The sequence below is a fragment of the Tasmannia lanceolata genome, unplaced genomic scaffold, assembly GCF_043159265.1.
Source record: "Tasmannia lanceolata isolate RefF3 unplaced genomic scaffold, GAP_Taslan_0.1 ptg000005l, whole genome shotgun sequence".
NCBI lineage: Eukaryota > Viridiplantae > Streptophyta > Magnoliopsida > Canellales > Winteraceae > Tasmannia > Tasmannia lanceolata.
The window spans coordinates 715930-743854 of NW_027518682.1; the positions used below are offsets into that span (position 1 = coordinate 715930).

The 27925-nt window shown below is 37.7% G+C and overlaps 1 protein-coding gene across 3 annotated transcripts; it reads right to left on the bottom strand.

The window, feature by feature from the left end:
- Positions 1-18: 18 nt before the first annotated feature.
- Positions 19-27925, bottom strand: LOC143876988 (LRR receptor-like serine/threonine-protein kinase FEI 1). 3 transcript variants are annotated; one of them, XM_077378682.1, is made up of 15 exons: positions 27542-27923; positions 27043-27171; positions 25639-25872; positions 25410-25545; positions 24224-24295; positions 24033-24104; positions 20709-20780; positions 20121-20192; positions 19945-20016; positions 14345-14439; positions 8780-8953; positions 5626-5958; positions 3704-3949; positions 689-822; positions 19-456 (listed from the first exon to the last, which is right to left on the bottom strand). In XM_077378682.1, exons 3-15 carry the CDS (start codon positions 25772-25774, stop codon positions 238-240), a joined length of 1833 nt encoding a protein of 610 aa, XP_077234797.1. In that variant the 5' UTR covers positions 25775-25872; positions 27043-27171; positions 27542-27923; the 3' UTR covers positions 19-237. The 3 variants fall into 3 exon arrangements, with proteins under 3 accessions (XP_077234797.1, XP_077234796.1, XP_077234798.1); XM_077378681.1 differs by lacking the exon at positions 27043-27171; XM_077378683.1 differs by lacking the exons at positions 24224-24295; positions 27043-27171 and having other exon boundaries at positions 27542-27925.

The window sequence follows — 27925 nt, forward strand, 5'->3', positions numbered from 1 at the left end:
CATTTTTTACATCCTCTATCTCCCTCTATTGATGAGCAATGTTGGATTAATTTAGAGATAAATGAGGACAACAAAAGTGGGCATTTCGATATCAGAATCTGCAAAAAGAATGAAAGAATGAAAGAAGAAAAATGCAGTGCAAAGTTTGAGCCTCTTGCAGCATGCACCATTTTCTCCATTCTCATCATGACCACCAGCAGTTAAAGGGAACATTGCGCACTGAAAATTTTCTTCTGTTTAATCCGAGTTTGAATCATAGAAATCACTTGGGCAGGGAGTCATAACCTCGGATTCAAGTACTTGCACCACCCTGTGCATCGTGGGTCGATCCTCAGGGCTGGATGATACACACTGAATGGCGACCGAAAGCAATCCGTCCAGGCTTGGTATTTGCACTCCCTCGCAGTGTGGGTCAATTATTTCCCTTTGTCTGTTCTCTATAACCAAGAAGTTCAACTGCAAGGAAACAGATGGACACATGAACACATAAAATAAGTTGCGAAAGAAGGCAGAAGTTGACTCATCCGATTCTCTTCATAGAGATAATGATTTTTCTTGGTTCATCATTATTCCACCGTGCTAGACACCATCAAGTCTCGTTATAGACCACCACATAAAGAAAAAATACAAAGAGATGTACGAGATTATATAACTAGAGACAACAGTCTGAATAGTTAAGGAGACATACCCAGCCAACAATATTAAGTCCCTTTTCAATGAATGATGAATCGGTGGGACGCTTTCTACTCAATACTTCAAGCACCAGGACTCCAAAACTATACACATCGGTCTTTTCTGTTGCTCTTCCACTTTGCATGTATTCTGCATATATGATGATCCACATAGAACACTAAGCATAAGAGATATTCTTTTGACAGATATCAAACAAACATATTGCAATTTAAAACAGTTTATGCTGGGATATGACATAGAAATGAGTCCTGAAACACAATTATTATTTTTTATTGGATCCTGAAACAAAATTATCTAGGTATATCAGAGCTTATGTTTAATGAAAGTGTTTCCCAAACTTTTTTATTATGACATACGGTATCCCCACCCGATTTTGGGGAGAGACTAAAAAATTTCCCAAACATCTTGCAATTCAAAATTACTTTCTATTTTTAATGATTTTTCACAGTTTGTTTAACAAATCTCTATGTTACGATAACTATGGTGTGATTTATAATGTTTCTAATATGCTCATGAGCCTATCAAAACATCCTTATTTGCTAGTCCATCAAGCTTTTAATTACTCTGCTTGAACTAGGGGTGTAGAAGCAATTGAACAACTGAAGAAATGAACAATTTTAGTCCATAAACACTAACAGAACTATGATTGTAGTAGGTAGACTTCACAAAAGTACAACAATGTCATAGTATAAAGTGGTAGTACACTGTAGTCTGTATGTATAGACTATTTTTTTTTTTGATTGGTAAGATGGGGTTAGGCACATGTATAGACTAAGGTATAGTAGTATTAGAGGAATTGAGGAATCATATTCCAAATTTCAAATAGCAAAATAATAAGGCACTAATGATGAGTAATACATTGGACCAGTATAGCACAGAAAAAGAAAGTTTAAAAGGTATGACAATAGCAAAAACTAAGAAAAAATAGAAAATCAAGCAATCAACATCAAATATATTTGTTATTGAGAAAATAACAAATGCAGGAAAATAAAAGAACAGAAATAAGGACAAAAAAAAAACAGACAGAAGATATAAAGGTAAAAAGTACACAAGCACAAGGATATACCTATGTCTAGGTCAAAGACTATCAAATATCAAATAAATAAAGCTCGCGCACACAACTTCATAGGATCATCCTAACCCTTCCATTTCAACCTCCACAAATGGAAGGGTTAGGATGATCCTATGAAGTTGATTTTTTGGGCACACCCTATCTATGTGAGGGCCTATCAAATGAATGCTTTGGATCATCCAAACAAAGTGGGCCCCTTATATTTTTAAGCGCCACCTCATATAAGCTATATGAGGTGACACCTTAGGAACTCTATTCTCATATATATATATATATATATATATATATATATATATATATATATATATATATATACAGTGGGCCCACATTGTTTGGGTGATCCAAACCATTCATTTGATAGTCCCTCACATAGATAGGGTGTGCCCAAAAAATCAGCTCCATTGGATGATCCCAACCCTTCAAGCTGTGGAGGCAAAAATGGACAGATTTGTGAAGGTTTTTACACGTCCATTTTTGCCTCCACAAATCGTAGGGTTGGGATGATCCTATGGAGCTGATTTTTTGGGCACACCCTATCTATGTGAGGGCCCATCAAATGAATGGTTTGCATCACCAAAACAATGTGGGGCCCACTGTATTTTAAGGCGTCGGTATAGCTAAGTTAACTACACGTATGTGTAACTACACTTTTCTCATATATATATATGAGAAAAGTGTTGGTGCGCTTAAGTGGTTATAACGCCTCCCATTCGTTTAAATGTTTGGGTCTCGCTTAAGCGAACCAATGGGAGGCGTTATAACCACTTAAGCGCACCAAAAAAATGGTGCGTAGCGCACCAACACCTCTCTCTCTCTCTCTCTCTCTCTATATATATATATATATATATGCAAAAAAATGAAATAGCCATGAAAATTGCCAAAAAAAAAGGGTAAGTAAAAAAAGTAACAAAAAATGGGCACATAGACCACTAGATACATGGAACACACTTTTAGATGTTGTACATCAAGCTCAACGAGAGTTAAAAATGAACATACATCGAATGAAACTGCAAAATAAACATGAAGCACAAAGAAAATAAATGAGAAAGAAGAAAGACTAATAAACCAAGCATACAATTAAAAAAGAAAAGAAAAGAAAAATTTTTAGACAATAGGAAAAATCAGAAACATGCATACATAACCACCAAATCTAATAAATCTTATGAGAAAATATGCATATTCAATGAATCATGCATGCTTCAAACTTCGAGTAATAGCGGGAGTGCCTAAAGAAGAGAAAAGAGAATAGACTATGAGAGTAAGGTCTCAGATTTGGTCGCAAAAGGCCCTTACGATTTCAAAAATTGATATGGACCTCCTTGGAAGAATATAAGATCTCCTCTTGAATCTTTGATAACGTTAGCTACGATAACATTAAAAGTGATCATAATCTAATGTGAAGAAAAAAAGGGTGAAAGATGAAGAGAAGGGGAGGGGAGAGAACCCTGAGCAATTCGTGGGCATTTGTATACTATATTTCATAATGAGTTACAACCATAATCACTAGATCATATAATGGCACAAGTTACACTGATTATAGGGCCACCATTAGTTAAGTGATACACCATAACATACCTATGTAGGCACCATACTCAAACCGTGTGCTATTTTTAACAGTTAGGTGTGTGCAAAAGGACGTATGGCTTTGTGTTACAAAATGACAGGAAGAGGCTGAGAAAGTTTCAAAAGAAAACTAATTAAATGTAAGCAACAGAGAAAAAAACTGAAAGAAAATAAGCAAGAAAAATGAAAACCAATAAATTAAAGAACTTCAACAGCATATGTAAACAAATCAAGGATTAAGGAGAACAATACAAATTTCTAGGTCTTGGAAAAAGAGTGGCAGTCTAAATTCTGGGAACTTGACTTGCACAAGAGACTCGCTTGCAAATTTTATGTAGGAAAATCTGGGTAAATGCTGAGTTTTACATAGCATACCTGGTGCCAGATAACCAAATGTTCCAGCAACGATGGTCGTGATATGAGATTCATCATCCTCCAACAGTTTGGCAAGTCCAAAATCAGATACACGGGCCTCCAAATTTCCGTCAAGCAATATGTTGCTTGACTTTATGTCACGATGTATGATTCGAGGAGAACAATCATGGTGTAAGTAAGCCAGTCCTTTCGCAGCTCCCATAATGATTTTTAAACGGGAATCCCAGTCCAGTTGTTCAGATCTTTCTGTTCAATGCAAAACTTTTGGTTATTTACTTATTTACATAGTTACTAAGAGTAGTAAAACTAGCAAGATTCTGCAATGCATATTCCAAAAATACTAAACAATAGTGACATCCAATTTCCATATCATGCACGTCTCATTTTCCTCAACGGATGCAAATCTATCAGTACATCAGTCACGGGATGACTCAGCCGTAGCCTGACTGGGCGCTGGCAGCAGGAAAAAGATGAAATACATTAATACTGGACATTGCGGGAGTCGATCAACTCTCATCATCTTTCATTAGGTGCTCGGATATCGTCAGCACACCAGCAGCCATCACGAGAATTCCACTGTTTATCTTGCGTTTATGGAATTCAAAAGTAAGCAAAAATTTAAAAATTTGTGCTCATACAAAAGAAAAGAAAAGGAACTTACCATTACTGCATGACCATCCCAAGTGACGTTGCACATTCACGGGGTACAAGTGTCAAAATACAAAATGGGTTAAGAGTGTTAGACATAACACCAAAAGAAAGGACTCATAAATTTCCCATTTATTTTTTTTCAATTAAAATATTTGGCACTTTTTTGTGTGATAGCTGGTTTATAATGTGTATATAATGAAAAATCTAAATTGTTATAGAAATGTTGTTAAGAGTTGAGTTAGTTCGGGTGGTTTATATTTATGTTTTGATTAAATTATGTTACTTGCCTTTATGTTTATCCACATTTGAAGGATGGGGTCCATCATTAATTATTGCCCCTATTAGCATTTTACGTAATTAGGTGAAGTTAAATATTTACAGTGCTAAAATGGCTGTTTAGAAGAATCCATAAATCATTGTGCCAATTTAGTATGCATCGGCATTTCCTTGCTGGACAACTCTAATGGACGACTGCTTTGTAAGGTGCACAATTTTCCAAGGCAAAAATAAATAAAAATGATGAAGTTATTGAGCAGCATGACTGCTTTTCAAGATTATCACTCTCTTTATATAAAATTCAAAGCATAAGATGAATTTCAAACAATATGGTGAAGTTATTGAGCAGCTTGACTGTTTTATCAAAGTTACTACTCTCTTTATGGAAAATTCAAAGCAAACGATGAGTTTGTAGAAGTCAACCACAGAGTACAGGGAAAACTCACAATACAAAACAGTGAAGTCTGCCCACCGTTCAGATGGCGTTGTTAAACATTTTAATGTATGAAATTTAGAGAAGCCTTGGAAATGAGAAATGAATAAATGAATACACTTCAGTATAAATATAGTTAATGTCCATGTCATTCATCTTATCTAACTGTACAGTCTTCTGATTGATGCTTTGAATCTCAATGCCATCCATCACACACACACACACACAACACTGAAAAAGCAAAATAAAATGGTAATTCAATTTTTTCTCTGAATGCTGCATCAATATCGGTCAGTTATGTGTATGACATGTCACAGTAACATTTTAAAGCTAATATGTTTTTGTATAGGTGTTTAGCATGTAATTCGCACCTCTATCTAATTATGAAGGCCCAAATTAGGACCAATATAATGCATAGAAGCCCTTCAAATATTACTTAAAACCCTTGCCCTCTATATAACTATGAAGGCCCAAATTAGGACCAATATGATGCAAAGACGTAAGAAAGAAAGTAGATCCCTGAAAAGAAATAGATTCTACTAAAAAGAGAAATAAGACTAACCATGCAATGCCTCATCCAGGCTTCCACCAGGTAGGAAATCATAGATTAACAATTTTGAAGAAGGCGAATTGCAATATCCACGTAAATTCACTAGATATCTATGTTTTATGCTCCCAAGAATTTCCAGCTCCCTTTCGAAAAAGCGATCTAACCCTTCATTTGTCTTTGTAATCCTTTTCAACGCAAAGACATTCCCATCATCCATTGCAAGCCTGTACACTGTTCCAAAGCCCCCAGAACCGATAATATGCTCATCATTCAACATCTCTAGTTTCTTAATGACATCTTTTGAGGAGTAGGGCAAGTCCCCATGAAACATTACAATGGATGCACCTGAAACAATAATACCACGTAAGGGTACATCCTAATGACTAATCTGAGGAGACTGACACGTGCTATATATATAGGGTGATGATATTTTCACCCACTGCAGTATGCATTCACCCCCCTTATAACGTGAACAGTGGGTAACTTTAACGTCAAATCACGTTAAAAGGGGGGTGAATATATATATATATATATATATATATATATATATATAGAGAGAGAGAGAGAGAGAGAGAGAGAGAGAGAGAGAGAGAGAGGAAACTGTTGGTGAGCGTGAGCTAGCTTGCCCAATCACATGGGGGCCCACTTTGTTAGGATGATCCAAAGCATTCATTTGAAAGTCCCTTACATAGATGGGGGGTGTACCAAAAATCAGCTCCATAGGATCATCCTAACCCCTCCATTTGTGGAGGACAAAAATGGACAGACACAAATCTGCCTCATTTTTGTCCTCCACAAATGGAGGGGCTAGGATGATCCTATGGAGCTGATTTTTGGTACACCCCCTATCTATGATAAGGCCTTGCAAATGAATGCTTTGGATCATCCTAACAAAGTGGGCCCCCATGTGATTGGGCAAGCTAGCTCACCAACAGTTTCCTCATATATATATATATAGAGTTAAGTGAAGCTACACATACGTGTAGCTAACTTAGCTACACCAACGGCTTAAAATACAGTGGGCCCACATTGTTTGGGTGATCCAAACCATTCATTTGATAGACCCTCACATTGATAGGGTGTGCCCAAAAAATCAGCTCCATAGGATCATCCCCACCCTTCAAACTGTGGAGGCAAAAATGGACAGATTTGTGAAGGTTTTTACGCGTCCATTTTTGCCTCCACAAATCGTAGGGTTGGGATGATCCTATAGAGCTGATTTTTTGGGCACACCCTATCTATATGAGGGCCCATCAAATGAATGGTTTGCATCACCCAAACAATGTGGGGCCCACTGTATTTTAAGCCGTTGGTGTAGCTAAGTTAGCTACACGTATGTGTAGCTACACTTTTCTCATATATATATATATATATATATATATATATATATATATATATAGAGAGAGAGAGAGAGAGAGAGAAAGAGAGGAAAGTGTTTCTAGTCGGCCGACTAGAAAAGTTATCTAGTCCGTCGGCCAAAAAAACAGTGGGGGCCCACAATGTTTGGGTGATCTGAACAATATGGGAAAACTGTTCGTGAGCTTGAGCTCATATAGTATGAGCTAGAGTGCCACAAACACATGGGTCCCACATTTTTTGGGGTGATCCAAATCATTCACTTGGAAGGCCTTTATATAGATAGGGTGTGTGCCAAAAATTAGGTCCATACGATCATCCTAACCCATCCAAAAGTGGAGGGAAAAATGGACAGACACTGTTTATCGACAAATCTGCCCATTTATGCCCTCCACTTTTGGAAACAGTTCCTGCGCTCGAGTGAAGTAAACATGGTGGGCCCACATTTTTTGGGTGATCCTAAGCATTTATTCGAAAGGCCCCATCATGTATGGGGTGTGTATAAAAATTCAGCTCCATTGGATCAACCTAACTCTTCCATTTGTGGGGTGAAAAAATGGGCAGATTTGTGGACAAATAGTATTTGTCCATTTTCTCACCCACAAATGGACACCCTAAGATGATCCTATAGAGCTGATTTTTTGGGCACACCCTATCTAAGTGAGGGCCCGTCAAATTAATGCTTTGGATCATCCAAACAATGTGGCCCCCGTTGTATTTTAAGCTAGTGTGTAGATGACTTATCTACACTAGTGTGTAGAAACTCTTCTCTCTCTCTCTCTATATATATATATATAGGCCAAAAAAAAGTGGGGGCCCACATTGTTTGGGTGATGCAAGCCATTCATTTGATGGTGGGCCCTCACATAGATAGGGTGTGCCCAAAAAATAAGCTCTACGGGATCATTCCAACCCTTCGATTTGTGGAGGTTAAAATGGACAGGCCCTTCGATTTGTGGAGGTTAGAATGGACGGGTATAAACCTTCACAAATCTGTCCATTCTTTACCTCCACAATTCGACGGATTAGGATGATCCTAAGGAGCTAATTTTTGGGGCACACCTTATCTATGTGAGGGCCCATCAAATGAATGCTTTGGATCACTGGAACAATGTGGGCCCACTATGTTTCTGGCTGACTGAGCATATAACGTTATCTGCTCAACCAAGCAGGAACACTAAGCCATATGTGTGTGTGTGTGTGTGTGAGAGAGAGAGAGAGAGAGGTGTATCTATTCGATCGAGTAGATTACTTATCTACTCCGTCGGCTTAAAATACAGTGGGGCCCACATTATTTGGGTGATCCAAAGCATTCATTTGATACGCCCTGATATAGATAGGGTGTGCCCAAAAAATCAGCTCCATAGGATCATCCCAACCCTTTGATTTGTGGAGGTTAAAATGGACGCGTATAAGCCTTCACAAATCTGTCAATTTTTTACCTCCATAGTTTGAAGGGTTAGGATGATCCTCTGGAGCTGATTTTTTGGGCACACCCTATCTATGTGAGGGCCTATCAAATGAATGCTTTGGATCACCCAAACAATGTGGGCCCACTATGTTTCTGTCCGACGAAGTAGATAAGTTATATACTCGATCGAGTAGATACACCTCTCTCTCTCTCTCTCTCTCTCTCTCTCTATATATATATATATATATATATATATATATATATATATATATATATATATATATATATATATAGTGTGTGTGTGTGTGGGCGTGCGCGCGCGCACGTGCGATGGATAACCAATCTGTCCAAACAAGCCCTTCCAACTAGAGTTTTTACAATATCTAATGTGACCCGTACCTCCACTAACATCCACTTGGAGACCCCTGCTATCACTCTTTCCTAGCTTTTTATACAGAAAACAACCCCAGAAGCACATCAGTGCCACCAGAAGTAAAGCCCCAACTGTTGCCACAGCACTTATAAGGAGCCTCGTTGAATACCTTCCGGACTTTCTCTTAGCACCTTCATTTTCTGATGCAAAATATTTAGAAGGTAAGTGAAATAGAAGAAGTATCATAAAATAGATATTACTGATCATAGATTCTCATCAGGTTAGTCATGATAATGGAGTTTCTTGGAGCCAATATATTTCAGTCGGATAAGGAATTTTTCATTTGACAAGAAAAGTGTTAGAATTCCAAGTAATATTTAAGATGCTGACCATAAAGGTTCTGAGTACATAACTCCTACTGAAAAGCTAAAGGTTACTGGATAGTTCTGAATAAAGATTGATCCACCATAGAAGCACTGCCATCGTTCGTGCTTCCAAGTTTATTTCAGCCAAAGAATGGAAGATGAAATGAATAAAAATCCAGAATAGCATCTCGGGTTCATACAACCAAGAGTGTGAATGTCATTTTTTTAACTTTTCTCATCTACGATATAACAAAGCAATATAGAATATCGTAACAAAATGGAGTACTAAGAAAAAATAGGAAGCATACTGCAGTAAGCTTACTTCCTGCATTATCTAACTGTCAACAAAATAAATTCTTGGAAAAATTCAGAAAGTTAGAAACATAAATAGGTAACACTAAATCATGCTAGACAAGTTTTGTTACTCCTCTTCCATCTTCTAGGAATGTTCAATTCCAATACAAAACCCTCAGAGATTTTTAGAAGGTTATGCTCAAATCTGTTTCAAAACTCGTACTCAGACAAGAACTTGCCCATGGTAAAGTTGAGTCAACTGTTCCAATTATTGAATCAGAAGCATTTAATTGATTCAGGTAAGTCAGTGGGGCCAGAACCAAGTTGACTTTGGCAAATCTAATAAAGCGTTCAGGCAAAATTAGAAAAAAAATTGGTTCTGGACAAATACAAGAAATATCATGATTAAACCGTACCTATATTTTTAGACCATGTAAATAAATAGGACCTTTCCTCTAATCAGACTATCTGTAGCACTCAAACAAAATAGTGTTTCTTGCAAGGTGCAAACCCTTTACTTCATTTGCAACAAAATAGTTTTCAACAAAAAGATTCCCATAGGACCTTAGTTATTAATTCTGTTCTAGACGAAATTCTCGAAATGTTATGCTTTGGAATGGAAAACGGAACAAAAACTCAAACGAAAGATTCCATGACTAATTCCAGGAATTCCAACCTTCTGGTCGGTTCGGGTCATTCTGGCTGGATCAAGCCATTCCACCAAGAATAGCACCAAAATTCATGTTTTTTCAAGAAAGTTCGTTTTTGCAGTGATTCTTTTTCTTTTTCCAATTTGTTTACTCGTAGCGGCTGTTCTCTACCTGTTTGAGAAGCATTGATGTCTTTGACAATTACCAAACATATGGGAGAGTTATAACACATCAAACTCCCTCATTACTTCATTTCTTTCCTAAAGGCCTACATAGAGCTTGACGACGAGGATTTCTCGCAATTTTCTCATTCTACCTCTTCTTCTATTGCATTCTGCACAAACAGGGTAATCTATTTGCCCTCCATCGAAGCAGTGATCGAAAAGACGTACAATATTTTAGGATTGTTTCCATTATTTAAGAGTTACCTTCCACTTTCCTTAAATATTGCCGAAAATGAGCTCAAAACTTTCTGGAGGAGCACCTTCATCAGTTCTGCTCTCATTATATCAGATGACCCCGCCATGGGCATTTGCTATGTCAGTGTCAGGTCAATGAAATAAAACCATTTTCATTTTTTGGCAAAAGGTTATTTTAGGTGGAGGTATCATCTGACTGAAAGAACATCTAGCGGGTTTTTGGGTGATTTAACAACTTGTAAGAAGGTTGATGCAATTATCAAATGGAAAATGGGGAAGATTTTAGAAGAGAATGAAAAAACATTCTAGAGAGAATTTCATATGGTATGCTTGGTGGGGTGGGTAGATGATAAGATGTTACTATTGCTAGCCCCCTTAGTATCTAGATCGCGATGTAGTAAGGGCAAAGAAAAAATTCCCCAAAGGAGTGAGTAGAAAGAAAGAAAGGAGATAGGGGTTGAGATCATTTTTTACCCTCCTCCGAACAACTCTTGTAGCTCAACCATGCATAAAAAGTGCTTTGGGTGCGGAGGAAATGGTTGGTTGGGTTGACATAGTAGTTGGCATATTTTGCTATGAAGTCAATTTCTTTCATTGCCAACAAGTCTCCCTATTGGCAGCCAATGTATGATGTGGTAAATGTCGTTAAGCAGGCGTATAGAGCACCATCTTTCCATGACTTGAGGGGTGCAATATTGAAAAAACAACAGTGCATGAGATACAACAATATTTGGTTAATATCAAATACTCACGGAAATACGGTGGTTGTATGTTCATAGCCGATGATTGGAGATGCACAAAGCAATGTCAGTTTATTAACTTCTTGGTTTATTGCCCCAAAGGTGTTATTTTTATTATATATGCGGATGAATCATGCGCAGTGAAGAATGCCAATGCTTTATTTGAACTTTCCAATACCATTTTTACAGAAAGCAAAGCTGCAAGCAAAAAGTTGGAGGTGGAATATGGTACTTTCAACTGGATCCTGTGTGCAGCTCATTGCATAGATCTCATGCTATAAAACTCAGCTAAGCCGGATGAGTTTCTAATTATTGCTAACACCAAAGACTGAGCTTGCAGGATAACAAGGTTTATCCATAACCCTGGAGGGTTGTTGAGGAAGTAAAGGAAAAGAATTGTGTCGTCCTGCTTGGACGTTTGCAATTAACTTCTTGATCATAAAGAATCCTATGCTTCATAAGAAAGCTCAGCAATAATTGCCTACATCCGACGACTATGTTTCTAGTAGGTATGTCATACATGAGCTTAGCCAGCGCTATATGCTGCTCTCTCTGCGCACTTAGCTTTCTTTGCTGTTTGCTATCATGCTACTGCCTGCTTCCTTCTTGTTAAGACCAAGGGCTCTTCCAGAGTGAACACTGTAATCAAATCCTTATGCTGTTCTTTTCTTCTCCCTGACCCATCAACCTGGAATAAAATGAATTCCTTTTCTTCGGTCTCTCTTTCCGATTATTTCCTATCTGCATTTCCCGAGAAAGCAGACCTCTATTCTGATGATGCAGCTGGGAATGCTTTAGTGTCTGTTAAATACATTGGAATTTCATTTGAATTTCAAGTTATTGCAATAGTCTTGAATATTTTTTTCTGCTCAAAGAGTAGATTCATTTTGAGTATTGGGGGATCCTTTGGTGAGAGTGATTTGCTTGATATACCGCCAAGATAGACCTAACATGGGGTATTTGCATGAGGCTGTCAATAAGGCCAAAGAAGCCACGAGGGGTTGAAGAATAAGAAGTCAGAGTACATGCTCATCTAGAGAGTTATTGAGAGAAGATGGGATCGACAACTTTATAATCCCTTCATGTAGCAGGTTATTTCAAGGAAGCAGGATTCTTCCCTGGGAGCCTTCGATTCCCGTTTCGATTCCCGCTCCGGCAACCTTGAGCAGGATTCTTCCCTGGGAGCTATCGATTCCCGCTTTCGATTCCCGATCTGGCAACCTTGGGTTATTTCTTTATTCTGGCTTTATTTTTCAGTCCAATCACCAAGCATAGAGAGATCAACAAAGGCTTAGTGGATTGCATTAATACATTGGTACTAGACGAAGGTATGCAACTTGTCATTGCTACTCGGTTGAGAAGTATCGCAAAGCCTCAGGGATGCAAATTTTAGGCCAAATAAGTGGCATGTTTGCCCATTAGGACTTTTAGGGATTTATTTCCATATTATTTAGTTTCTAGGATTTTTATTTCCATGTTATTAGTTTTTAGGATTTTATTTTCCATGTTATTTAGAATTAGGGAATTAATTTATTTTCCATGGCGACAAAAGGTAAGGGGAAATAGAAGCTTTGTGGAAACTTGGCGGGGCTGCTGTGAGGAAGAAGATGCGTCCGGGAAACACACCCGAAAAGATGATGATGGCTCTCGGTTAAGGGATTGGGTTATGTTTGGGATGGGATGTGAATGCTAGGAGGTGGTTAATCAGTTTGAGGGTTTCTTGGCAAGTGATTTACAATTGAGAAAGAAAGAAATAAGGGTGGCTTAAATCCTGATTCTCAAGTTAGGTGGCGAAAGGCAGCAAAGGCTGTGATGCAACAACAAGAAAAGTGGGTTAGTGGTGATGGTGAGAGGCAAGGGTGAAGATGGTGGATCAAGAGATGGATATAGGACTGATGGGCTGTTTTTTTTTATGGTAAATTGGGCCAAGAAATGGATAGGTTGGGGACTGATTTTTTTTTTAATGAAGAAGGTGCGGCTGACCTTTCCTTTGATCGTCTCTTCAATATTTTCACCGCAAAATTTTGATGTTATGACTCTGAAGCGTCTTGGATCTTTCGCTCTGATACCGAATTTGATGTAGGACTGGGAAGAGAAATAGAAGAAAGAGGAGAAAAGAGGAGTATGGGAAGAAGAGAAGGAGATGAGAATTGGAAGGAGAAGAAGAGAAGAATTAGGGGGAAGAAATCTCAATCAATCAATCAACCATCCAAAAACTTAAAAATCCCTAATACATGAGGCCTATTTATAGGCAATTGAAATAAAAATACATGGAAAATAAATTAATTCCCTAATTCTAAATAACATGAAAAATAAAATCCTAGAAACTAACAACATGGAAATAAAAATCCTAGAAACTAAATAATACGGAAATAAATCCCTAAAAGTCCTAATGAGCAAATATGCCACTTATTTGGCCTAAAATCTGCATCACTCTCACTCGGGTGACTTCAACATGGCTACGACAGTTTGTAAGCGAATGAAGCTAGATCCTAGTAAAGTAATATGTTTATAGTGTTTGTCTACTACAACTTGAAGTTTTCAGAAAGATATATTTTTGCAGTATAGTACTTTTAATTGATGTTCACCCGTGCGTGTCAAGACATACCCCATCGGCCTAGACAACCTTGATGTTATGATATTCTGGGTAAGAGAGGAGCCTATTGTTTTCAAGAAAGAGGATTTAGGTTGGAAACAAGTGCGTGCCACGGCAATAACAACCTGTTGTTATTGCAGGCAAGGGAGAAGAGGACATCAATGCTGATGATATTGATGACAGGGATAGTAATAATGATAAGGGGTACCAATCGATTGAGTAAAATGATCTAGCTTTAGTAGGAGATGAGAGATGAGAGATTTTAGAGAATATTATGAACAATTTCAGGCTTAATTTGTATTTGCAATATTTATAATTATTCAAATTCTCCCATGACCCGGCGGAAAAAGGATTACAGGTGCACCAAAACCTCTTTTGAATTTAAAGATGATAAGGTCATATAAACATTATAATGTCCGGTTTCTAAATGATTGCTGGGAAATCATATTGAAACCAAATTGGAGAGCATGACCCCACATTAAGTAAAAGATAAGCACTCATGTCTATTTTCCATAAACCCAAAGTACCTGAAACTGGTGATGGAGAATTTGAAGGTCCTTCAAACTCATCTTTGCATGTGATACTCGTTTGCTTCCCACACAAGCCACTGTTTCCGAGAAAGCTGCAGACATGTGCATCAAATGAATATATGAATATCAATTAGGTTTTTAAATCCCTAAAGAATCTATGCTCAACAAGGTAATCCGATACTTTTTATTTAAATATGATTTCATATTAATTATTCACTGGTACAGCTGGAAGTTACATATCCCATAACAACCATGGCTTAATTACACTCGATATCCTCATCGTAGTTACAGAATGCGAAATTTAAACATAAAACGAATAAATAAATGAATCAACATAGATGTCTACAATTCCGTTTCTATGCAGCATGGTTGGAAGAACCATATTAGGAGCACATGAACCAAAAACAAGTCTGTCTGAATGGTGGCTATACTGAAGAACGGATAAGATTTTAAATGATGCCCCTCTAAGTTCTAGCAGAACGATAAATGCACTCTTAACTTTTTACAACCTGAGCTGCTCTAACTGACTGCTAAAAAAATTGGAGCAAGAAATGAGGAAGAAGTGTGTTTGCGTAGGTATAATAACACTTGGTCTAACAACATGTCCAGATGCAACTGGCAAAGGCTAAACAATGAACATTTTATTGTAGTCTAGTTGAGTGACAAGTGTCAACCTGACTCAGATTCTCAGCATTCGTCTTAGAAGTAAGGGAGGGGCCACTGCCATTTATACAATTATATTAATGGGATGAATCTCCCACCACATATTTTAGATGTGTTTCAAGCAATTCATTCAGTACTAACATGTGGAATTCTGCACTCTCATCTCCGTGCAATCAAATTGATATTGAGCAATGTAATGAATTTGAAATTTAATTTACACAGCAATTACATGAACAACCAAGAGGATAAACTCTTACCCAAAACCATTACAAGACTATTTTGGAATCAGATTCAGTATTACTGATTTGACATGGTAGCTAAAGCCTCTAACTACAACTGCCGTTGGGAAATCTCAAACAACTCATGTGACATTTACCATTAAAATAATCTTTTTGTGGCACTCAGATCTCAAACAACTGAAAGTTGAGGCATACACAGATGTCAAATGGGCTGGTTCCGTCACAGACAGGAGATCTACATCATATTATTGTTCATTTGCCGTGGGTGTGGACGGGAGTAACCTTATTACCTGGGGTGGCACAGTAAGAAACAACTAGTAGTTGTCAAATCTAGTGCAGAAGTCAAATACAAATATCTATGGATCATGGACTGTGAGCTAATGTGGCTTTAGAGACTGTTATCTGAGTTAGGATTTTCTAAATACACTCCTATGAACTTGTACCATGATAACACGGTTGCATTAGTATTGCGCATAATCTCATTCAACATAATCGAACAAAACATAGTGGTTGATCGTAACTTCATACAAGAGAAGCTCAAGCAGCGACTGATGTGTGCCCCTTACATTCCTAACCAAGCACAATTTGCTAAAATCCTTACGTAAGGCATTGCTTCAAATCGATTGTCTCATATAGTTGACAAGTTGGGCATGAGTGATATCTTTGCAGCCACTTGAGGGAAAGTTTTGAGATATAGGGATTACTAGGTTTATTTTAGTGGCATATTTGTAAATACATTATAATATATATGGCCGACCTGATGTGATCTGACCAGCGTTGGATCGCCACTTTTATTGCATAGCACATTAGTTTTGCTCTAAAAAGCACGAGTACAGGCACGGGATGCGGATACGACACGACACAGGTACATGGGTACGTGATTTTCCAAAAAAAACCGGGTGCGGGTACGCCGAATATAATATATTTTAATATTTTATTATATATTTATAAAAATTAAAAAAAAAACAATTGGAAAATGGGTTGGGGAGAGAGGAGGGAGATTTTTTTTTGGGGGGGGGGGGACCTAATGGTCTTTTTTAGTTGCTTTTAAACTGCCACCTCCCCCCCGTTTTGGTTTCTTTCTTAAAAAATGGTTTAAAACGTGTCGAGTGTGCACCCGACAACCACCCCGACCCACCTTTCTTCTTTTTTGAAAAAAATAAAAAGGGTACACAGCGGGTACGCACCCGACACGGGTGCAGGGGGCTCGGGAGAGTACCAGTGCTTCTTAGGTTTTGCTATTATTTTAACGCTTATGGACTATTTTTCTATTTCTATTTGAGACCTAGATGTGGAGATGTCCACATCAAATAGGGTCCACACTTTGCATACACTTTTCCCCTTTATTTTATTAGATTTCCCTTAGGTTGACTCTTTTACCCTTATGGCCATCTTCCCATGTGTTGTTAGGAAGGGTAGAAGAATCTTTTAGCTATAACTTAAATCACTTAAGTTATAAAAGAATGCTATGGTTGGAAATTGGGCCCACCCTTATAACATATGATATAATAGAGCATGGTGGGAGAAAAAACCCTAGTTTTTTAAGAATCATAAATCATGAAAGCAAGGGAGCCGACGGCCTCTCCTCCTCCACACCTAGGGCGTGAATCCTTCTCCTCTCTCTCTCTCTCTCTCTCTCTCTCTCTCTCTCTCTCTCTCTCTCTCTCTCTCTCTCCTTGTCTCTTTCTCCCTCTATCTCACTCGCCTATCCTCCCCCATGCCTAGGGCGTGAATTCTTCCCCTCCAACTCACGGCCAAAGTGAGTTCTCCTCCCTTTCTTCTCTCTCTCCTTGCTTCTTCTTCACTAATCTTCTTCTCTTTGATTATCTTCTCTTTCTATCTTCTTATTCTCTTAGTATTTCTCCCCCTTCTCTTATCATTTTCGACCCTTTTGTCTCCCTTTTCTTCTTGTTTACTTCCACCATCTTTCTCCTTCTATTTCTTGGATCTCCCTCTCATTTCTTTCCATTTTCTTGCTTATTTCATACCATTTCTTGGAGGTTGCTGCTGCCCCGCTTGAGGATCACGTCGCCAGGCTTCTCCACCATGCTCTTGATCTCTTTTCATGCATATTTGGGTAAAGGTGCTGCTGTGTTTTCCGGGCGAGCCCTTTCTAGACCCTTTTGGCATTATTTCCTTACCTTTTTAGCCCCCCAATTCATGGTAGGAACGAACTCTCCCTATTAGTATTGTTTTGGTTATCAATTTCACTTAGAATAAGCTTGTTTCGGCCCTAGCCCTATCTTTTATTTTTATGGACAGAAAGCACGCAAGGATTTGTTTCAGTTTATTTGGACCTTTAAATGTCATGTTTAATGCAATGGGACTATTATATGCAATGGCTGCTTTTTATAGAATCTCTTTTCATTGATGTTCTAACTTTAAGGCTAGCATAAATAGGTTGCTTTGCTGAAATTAGTCATTTCTGTTTGTTTATTTGCTTTCTGGAACATGATATGATTATATGAATTCTGAAGTTTGATTCCCATGACCACCTAAAATCCTCATGTGTTTCGCGAACCCTCTCGGTTTGCACCACGACCACAACTCTATAACTCTTTTCCATGTTTCTCCCAACTCTTCTCCCTCTTCATCCACTTCTTCCATCTTCCACTTTCCATTCATCAATCTCACTTTATATTATTATCCTACCTACACACTAATATCATTTTTCACCTGATTGGGTATCGAAGTTCCAAGTGTATAAAATCTTGAAAATCGCTTCAAGAAGAAAGGATTGACCGTGTGGCGTGACATTTTGAAAATGTCACATGCTTTTAACAAGTGTGTTAGGTTTAGAGTTTATTCGGGGGACAGGATTAAATTTTGGAGTGATGTGTGGTGTGCGGATGATCTTCTTCTGGTTGTGTTCCCGGATCTATATAGTGTAGCTTCCGATAAAGAGGCTTTTGTTTGTGATTGTTTTGTCCGCGATGGGGGTAGTTTGGTTTGGTCTCCGATCTTCAAGAGGAATTTCTTTGATAGGGAGTTAGAGTCGGTATCCCAATTTCTTAAGCTTCTAGATGGGTGCTATATTAAGAGGAATGGGTTGGATAAAAGAGTATGGACTACGGAATCTTCTGGTTTCTTCACTGTCAAATCTTTTTATTTATTCTTGATGCCTTGCGATGTATCCTCTATCTTAGCCAAGGTATGGAAATTTCATTGTCCATCTAGAGTTTGTATCTTCGGATGGGCGGTTTGTCGCAATCGGATTCAAACGATTAACTTCCTTAGGAAGCGAGGTATGTCGCTTGTGGACCATTGCCCCCTATGCTTGGATGATGGTGAATTTGTGGGTCATCTCTTCATGCATTGTTCATTTTCTCCTCAGATATGGAGCTATATACTTCTGAGGCTTGGCATATCTTGGTTTTATCTTTATCTATTCTGGATTTGGGAGTTTGTGCCGTGGAGAAAGAAAAAAATTGTTGTGGAAAATTTGTTTGCTTGCAACATGGTGGGTGATTTGGAAAGACAGAAATTCTAGAGTTTTTGAGGGGGTTGCTAAATCTCCGTACTGGCTATATATGAAAATTATTGCCCTCTGGTGGAGAGAAGTCTGCTTTAGTAGGGAGGCTAGGTCTCAGATTGCTCAGCAGTGGGTGGCTCCTCCTATTGGGATGTTCAATATTAACTTCGATGGGTCGAGTTTTGGGAACCCGGGCCCAGCCGGGGTAGGCGGGTTATGTCGAGATGATTGCAGCGAAGTTGTGTGGGTTTATTCTGGCCCTCTTGGGGTATGTGATGCCTCGGAGGTCGAGGTAAAGGCGGTATATCATGGTATTAAAAGACTTGATAGAGAGAGCATGGATCACATTATTGTGGAGGGTGATTCACTCAATGTAATTCGATGGTTGAAGGGGGCGGTGTTGCCTCCTTGGAGATTTTCGTCTATCTTTGATGAAATAGATGATCTAATCTCGGGCTCTGCTATTGTTTTCAATCATGTGCGGAGATCTGCCAATGGGGAGGCAGATTCTTTGGCTAGGGGTGGGGTTAGTCGTATGACATTGGAGTGGTTTGACTTCCTCCCTCCTTGAGAGTTTTTTTTTGTATCTTTATTTTTATTGTTTCTCTTGTACTTTCGGGAGTGGTCCTCCTCGGCCCGCTCCCTTATCTAATGAAATCATTCTACCATTTCAAAATATATATATATATATATATATATATATATATATATATATATCTTGATACAAATGAGACAACATAAAATGTGATGTTGTCTATGGAAACGTTAACCACAATTTTTTCAATGAAAGCTAACATAAGATTTATAACATATACGAGAAGTAAGAACATATTGATGAAGAGAATTATTTAAAGACACATAATAGAGTATGTAGTAGCACTGCCTATCGAATTTAATAGCGTTATTGAGGTTCATTTAGCTTCTGAACATGCAATCTAAGGATAAAAGTGATTTTCCTAAATTACCAAAATATCAAGCCCGAAGAAGTCAGAAAGCAGCAGTTTCATAGCCAAAGTAGCAGCTCATGATGATGACACAGTAATTTTTATTCAAGAACCAAGTGCAAGCCAACTATAATTATCACCACTAGAGATATAATCTGATTGTGGCATATACATGTAGCAATATCAGAAAGTGGTATTTATTTTAGAGTAGCATAACTAAGTCTCAGAGACCTAACCCTATCAAGTATAAACAAAGGCACTTAGTGAAATAGTACTTACGAATTTTCAGTAAATTTGATGAGGACACCCTCAGTTGGTGTCTTTCCGATCAGGAAATTGTATGACACATTCCTTCAACACAATGTAAAACTAAGTCAAAATTTTTAGCTGAAAATTCCAAGTAACTATTCATGTGAGAGATATGGTTAAGTGTTGAACAAGACTAGGCCACTCACAATGTTGAAAGTTTGGTCAACATTCCAAGTGATTGAGGAATAGATCCACTTAGAGAATTACTGGAAATATCCCTGACAGAGCAGCAGAGATATAAAATTAAATGAAAGTTGCTAAGTTGCTCACACATAGCACTCAATCCATTAAGTTTACCATAACAAAAAGAGAGTGTCACTAAAATGACATGGACTACATCAAGTGGTATTAGGAGAAGCATATGAAATACAACTCCAACAAAATAGAAAGAAATAGAACTGACGTTGTCAGTGACAAATTACAAATGGAAAATTTGTGTGCAAATGTAACTAAATAAGAATTTGAGTAAAGAATTAAGAATTTACTAATACATTGAGCTAATGGATAGATCTTCTGTAACTGATAAATTTTATGAATTTAAGGAAACCTATAGCCAAAAGAATGGATGGAAAAATAAATCTATATACTTTGATAAAAGTAATATTAGATTGGAAATCTGAAGATTGAGTTAATGGTGTATCTAGCAACTAAGTTTCAATATAGCAGCATGTCACCCAAAGGATAAGACTTTGGAAGAAATAATGCTCCAAGAATTGCTCAAAGGAATAACTCACAGGATCTTAAGCTCAGAAAGGTTTCCGAACTCCGAGGGAATTAATCCACTTAAATAGTTAGCCTGCAAATATCTGCAAAACAGGATATGATATGAAGTTTCTTCTGCAGTATAAAAGAATCAGATCTTCTAGATACGAGCAGACTACCGGTAAATGGTGAGAACACATGCTTGCACACACACATGTACACCAAGCTATGAAAAATGCTAAACATTTAGAAATTAAGTGAATTTCTGCAAGTATTGCACAGATATTTAATAACATTTTATGAATTCAAAGAACAGAACAAACCAACTCATCAGAAAATCCGTTAAAAAGTGTTGCTGGTTAGTATTGTTTACTTAAATGAATTTTTCAGAAGAAGAAAAAACAAACCAAACAGAAATGCAAAATTTACAAAGGATGCAGACGAGAGCAGAGAGCAGAGAGCAGAGAGCAGTCTAAGTAGCAACAAAGGCTGAATGCCTTTTTTTAGATACACTTAATTTCGAAGTTCTGATGGGATCTAGTGCAATTGTGCTGGTATGATCTAAGTAGCAACAAAGGATGAATGCTTGGAATACAATTTCTAACCACTTACTTAAAACAAGGTTTACCATAATTTGCAAGTTTAACTCACACCTGACTTGCTTCCCTATATACCCGAGTAACACCTAAATCAATCAAACCACACTAGTGAAGTATCAAAAGCTTGTTACAAAGCTGTGGGATATCCTTATCCAATGGGAAGGACATTTTTATGACATTACAGGGGACTCCTTTGACCATTGCTGGTCTCAAAGGCTGAAATATTTGCATCCGTTGCATTGTGACACAGACATATGTCAGTACAGCCTTGTCTGAGAAACCATGGAACATTTCAACAAACCATGTACAACCCTGCAAAGAAACAGGTAAAAATTGCTAGGTCTAGTTGATGGACTGCAAAGATGGGCAAGTTCCTCTCCAATCCAACATGTTAAAAACCTTTTCTAACATGTAGTTCACAAAAGAATATCCTCAAAGCACATCCAATAATTGAGGAATGGTGCCATGTTCGTCATGAAAAGTCAGGGTCCACAAGATTCATCACTAATTCCTTACATTTGGTTTAGAAGCAACTCAATTTTATTTTATTTTGAAATGGCAATATATTGAAAAAGGAACCGAGATGGTCCACCAGAAATACAAAGAGGAGAAGCAACTCAATTTATTCTAGTCTTAGCGGCTAACCAATTGAAATCCAAGATAAGAAGACGGATGTAACATCTTGGCACCATAAATATGTACTACTAAGAAAGGATTACGCACAGGCCAAATCAGCTCCCTAGGCTTTAATGCAAGTCCGTCGTGATAGACCATACACATCCATATGAGTTATGCTAGCAACTCATCGCCATTCTTTGGCAGCTAATCCAGCTACATGATATAAGCACCCTCCTATTGTAGGGGAGTTTTCAATGTCCCCGTATTTTGATTGAAGGTGAGATGAATGAGACAGCATTTGAGAAGAGAAACAATTATGGAGAACACAGATCTGCATCAAGAACATGAGTAAAACCTCCCAGCGCTTTAAGTCTTTGATTTAAATAGTCTTACATATGATTTTAGGATTTTCTCCAGACATAACTATAGCGGTAGTTCCAGTTTCTACCTTGTAGAGCTTCTAAATGAGCTATTTTTTGAAATGGCTTCTGAATGAGTTATTTTGAAGTTAAAAACTACATGAAGAGTTGAAGAGCATAGAGGATCTTGACACTTTTCCAGTGCATGCTGAGAAATAAAAAGGGAGCTTTGCTGGACAGTTTCTGAAAACTCTGACATCTGAGTAGCTGTCTAGGTACAATCGTACAAGAATCAATAAACCCCAGTGCAGTCATTTAGATCGAATTCATGATAAATATCTTCAGACCTAATGGGGTGGCCAGTCCCCAATTCACCGGTTTTGCTCACTCCAGTGTTGTTTGAATGGCAAAAGTTTGTGTAGTGGTCAGTAGGAGTAACAATAATGGTCATAACCGGCAGACTCCATAGACATCAAGGTTCCACCATGAAAACATGTTGACATTTTGTTAGCTAGTGACGATTGATGGCCCACAGAATGTCCTACTAAGAGACCACATTGCAGTTACAATTAGGGGTGGACATGGTTCCGGTTCGAACCGAGAACCGAACCGAACCGGCACATTTGGTTCGGTTCGGTTCCATTTCTATATGGTTCGGTTCCGGTTCCAAAATCCGGGAACCTGTGAAAATTCGGTTCGGTTCTGGGTTTGGGATCCCGGAACCGAGAACCGAACTTAGAACCGAATTGGTTTAATGAGGGCCTGTTTGCTTTGGATATTAGGGCCTGATTATTTCCCAAATTTGTAGTTCATGGCTTCATGCATTGCCAAAATTTGTGCATGATTATCCCACCTGTTTGTACTTCTTCATACTTCATATAAGTTTTGCATTGCCCAAATTTGTGCCTGTTACTGTTACTGTTAGTGCTTGTAATTCATATATAAACAGGGCCATTAGTGAAGGTTGGGTAAACCCAGAACCGAACCGATTATATATGGTTCTTGTTCGGTTCGGTTCCACAGATATGTGGTTCGGTTCTGGTTCCAATTTCAAGGAACCGATTATACATAAACCCAGAACCGAACGGAACCGAACCATGTCTACCCCTAGTTACAATGGTAATTACAAGTGACCTTTACAATGTTAATACACATCTATTTAGAATGATTCTCTAGCAATGACATTAATGGGCAAAATCAAATGAATGTTGTTTGAAGCCATGTAATAAGACATTCCCTACAACAATTTGGACTACCTTCACAACGCATACTGACACATCTATAACCTTTTTTTAACGAGAAACTAAATCTATAATTTATTTCACAAAGCAAGACATTACAAAAATCAACAGCATATATTCACATCACCACGGACAAGAACAAGAAAACTTCAATTGATAAATACTATAAGAATCAACAAACTGAAAAGACTGAAAAGGATTTTCAAAAAAGTTCCATATTACAATAATATGTAGATAAAGATTACGGTTATAGATTGCCATTCAAACAAAAAAAAAAGATTATGGTTATAGATTATGAAGCCATCATATCCTATGGGACCTATAACGATCTTTCATTAACAATGGTTGCATCAGATTCCAAGAAAGCATCAGATTCCCGTGTAGGCCTGAACACAAGTTAATTTGAAAACTTTGAAGCCATATTACCGCAATTGTGATCCTGAATTCAAAGCCAAACTAACAGGAAAACTAAGATTTAACATTTTTCAGAAATTTACAAAAGCATATTTCTCATATGAAAGCTGGTATTGGGAACTTACAAAGCTCGCAACTCCGTGCAGTTGCCCAACTCCAAAGGAATTGACCCATAGAAGTTGTTATTATGAAGGGCTCTGCGGCACAAAAGCATTGCATTAAGAATAACCCGACGTAGATTTTATAACATAAGCAATCATGAAAATATTATTTAGAGATCCCAAAATTTCAAGGATCCTCTTCAGGAATTACATACAGAAGCTTTAAGTGATTTAGCTTCCCAATGTCAGGTGATATGGATCCACTCAATTTGTGATAAGTAAGACTCCTGAAATATAAGTTATCAAATGCAAATTAAGCATACAGCTATTAAATGAAAAATATTCATTCCAATACAAAAGAAACAAGAATAGAAGAAAGGAATCCAGAGAATTCAAATGCACCATCGTAAAGACATATCGTGTCAAAGCAAAAGAAATGGGCCTATCGGTGTAGCGGATGATAGTGAAGCCAAAGTTAGAGCAGTTCACCAAGGTATCCGGCAGCTAGATAAGGAGATTATAAACAAAGTAATAGTGGAAGGAGATTCTCCTAATACTATTCGTTGGCTAAGGGGATCTTCGGTTCCCGCTTGGGGGTTCGCTCAGTTCTTCGATGGGATGCTGGATAAAATTGAAGCGTCATCGATAACTTTTAACCATGTTAGAAGATTGGCTAACAGCATGGGAGATCAGTTAGTTAGGGAAGAGTATAGACTTTTGATGGAGTTTTTTTCTTTTCTGCCTCCTTGACTTGGTGGCCCTCTTGTATTTTTTTCTTCTCTTTTTCCCTGTTTTTGTTTCCGTTGTATATTTGGGGTTGACATTCTCTGTCGACCCCCTTAGTTTTTCAATATAATCTTGCTACGATTCAAAAAAAAAATGGCAAAAGAAATGCCTTTTATCAAGTGAATAACGGGCATCATTAAAAAAAATCAAGTGAATAACTGGCAATCATTTGTAAATTTGGTACTTGAATGGCCATAAATTGTCAAACCAGTGCCAGATTTTACTGTACTGACTCCCTCTGATTTTCCATCCAGACAATCCTTATTTAACAAAAGAATATCGATAGCAAGAATATGTACTTCAGACAGTTACTAATACTTTAGATGCATCACAATACCCTTTTCAACAAGCTATATTACAGTTTTCCTCGCAAATCATCAAAACAAAACGCTACTTCCCCCTTTTTCCTAAGCTTTTATTCATGATGTTCACAGAAGTATTGGTCTCTTCATACAATATAAACCAGCTATATCCGTGAAATCCTTTCAGTGCATCATTTAAAATTACATCCAACTTATGTCAGTTGGAAACCTCTGTGAGGTAAAATATTCTTGTGAACTTAAATCCAAGACCAAAAAGCTGTGAAGTCAATCCTTAGGTTATTTTAAGACTCACAAATAAATCACTCTCTTGGTTTGGGGGTCACAAGTGACTCCTTTCCAGCCACAAGGGTCAGGATCCTCTTGTCTCCATTGAAGAAGACCACCATCTGAACCAACAATTGCCGTCTTAAAACTGAGAAGCGCCTCACCTAGAAACCACGAAATTCAGATTCAGAATGTCCATTAATCAAGAAAATGATCATGTTAACTTTTTTGTAAATACCATAACTATGTTTGTGTACCATCAGGATTGATCGCAGTGCTTTTATTTATCAGAACATAAACCAGCAGAACGAAAAGAAGCATTGCCCTTGCAATTTCATATGAAGGAAAACCATTCTGACACTTTTCAAGCATAATAAAGATACTGAAAATCATCTGATGGGCCAAACTTCACAAATGTTGGCTCAAACATATCATTATCTGGTGAGAGATGCCATCTACCAAAACCATAAGTGAGTAAGCAATTGAGCTTCCTGGAAAAAATAAGAAAGGGGTCAGTTCCTTGACAATCATAACGCATATGAATGTGTATAGCTGAATATTTTCAAACCTTTAGTACAATTATCAGATGAATGCAGATTATAAACCTAAATTGACGAAAATATCCTGCAATTATGGATTGAAATATTAGATGAAAGTGTCTCTACAAGAACATTTTAAGTGGACATGATGGACTAAAGATTCGACCTACCATAAATATATAATTCCACAGTTCCACTGCAGGTAAAAAAAATCATTTCTCAGTAAACTTTAAGGCTAGATCAAAACTTATGGAGCCTTAACAATTAATGTGGCTTCAAATTTATTGACTTATTTTTATTTTATTTTATTTTATTTTGGGAGGGGGGGTGTTAAATGTACAATATTTATGTAGTATTCCTATTTCACCTACCCATCGCAATATCGCATCCTATGACCTAATACATATTTTCCTTAATACTTTTTAGTATGTAGTGCAATTTCGGTGTTAAATGTACAATATTTATGTAGTATTCCTATTTCACCTACCCATCGCAATATCGCATCCTATGACCTAATACATATTTTCCTTAATACTTTTTAGTATGTAGTGCAATTTCGGCGAAATTATTTGTTCGTTGTATCCATCTTCTTTCCCCAACCCATGCTCCGTTCCTGGTCTTATTTCTGCACAACCTCTCCATTACAGGATTAATTCTTCTAAGGTGAAATTTTCAGGTCCTATGATTACAGCTTCTTAATATGAACTTACTTCTAGCATTTTCTGAGTTTCAATTCAATATCCATATCAAACATGTAGTGCCGGAGCACAGGTACCTTGCAAGGGTATTAGCATCTCTATTTAGTCATTATAATATAACTAAATATAGAGGAATGCTAGACTGGCAGGCAGCCTTGCAAAAATCAGGTAAAATGGCGCCCCCATTGGTTAATACCCATTTATGAAAGTAATGATCGTAAGTTTCTGTGCCACTGCAAATGGGTATTGACCAATGAGGGCGCCCTTTTACATGTTTTCTACGAGGGCGGCTGTCAGTCTAGCATTCCTCTTAAATATATATAATTTATTTTTTCAATTTTACAATGTTGTACTAGCATTTTTTTCTGGAGGGAGCTGACCTAACTCATGACCTCAAAGTAAACATTGATTAAATTCTACATACGATCTGTCTAGATGCATTTAGCTTCCTGAGCACGGTCCCATTTGATTAACCCTGCGGGAGACCCATCTAAGTTTCCCTCAAAGAAATGGCATACACATTGCTCGAGATTTCAAAATTCAGTGATTCTATCTGCTTATTCACTCACAATTATTAGTTTAATAAACACAATTGTAGCCTAATGACATCCCCAAGTAATTATAAGCTGTATAATTCAGCAAGAAGAACGTTTTATAACTGTCACCAAAATTTCCCATAAAATTCTTCAAAGAAACCGCAGAATCCTCACTTCTAACGCATTAAAAGACGGAATTACGAACACATCCAAGGAGATGAAGAACAATGAATGACGAAATCAAAGCTATTATCAAAATAAAGTGACAGAAGGCCCAAAAGAGGGTTATTTTCGATAATTTCATGATTTCGAACGAATTTGCACCGAGAAGCTGCCGAAAAATCACATAAAAAGAGGGAAATTGCATCAGTGGAGGAGAACACGTACCTTGATATGATCTATGAGACCCCGTTGCAGGAAATGCAAATAACCCTAGATTTGTGAGACTTGAGAGAGAGTGTAATGATTTGGCAGTAAGGCGAGGAACTTCAAGCAATGAGAGGAATGAGGGTTTTTCTCACGTGAGAGAGCAAACCTTCCACACGTGCCACCGACGGTAGTCGCTAGATTCTAGAATTGGCGAGCCCGACGCCCTGCACGAGTGAACGACGACGTGGCGGCAAATGACCGATGAGACCCTATTAAATTAAAAACGAAAATGAATAATTCCCTCTCTCCTCACCTACATCCATCTAAACCGTTCATTTGTTAGGCCGTGCCTTGGAAAATCATCTGCATATGGCCTAATCCTGACTCTCTATCTCTATATTT

Coding starts and splice junctions, on each gene's coding strand:
- LOC143876988 (XM_077378681.1), bottom strand. CDS start 25,774: ATGATTTTCAGTATCTTTATTATGCTTGAAAAGTGTCAGAATGGTTTT. Junction 20,017..20,120: donor TTGACCAAACTTTCAACATT/GTGAGTGGCCTA, acceptor ATTGTGTTGAAG/GAATGTGTCATACAATTTCC. Junction 823..3,703: donor ATTTGGTTATCTGGCACCAG/GTATGCTATGTA, acceptor TCATATATGCAG/AATACATGCAAAGTGGAAGA.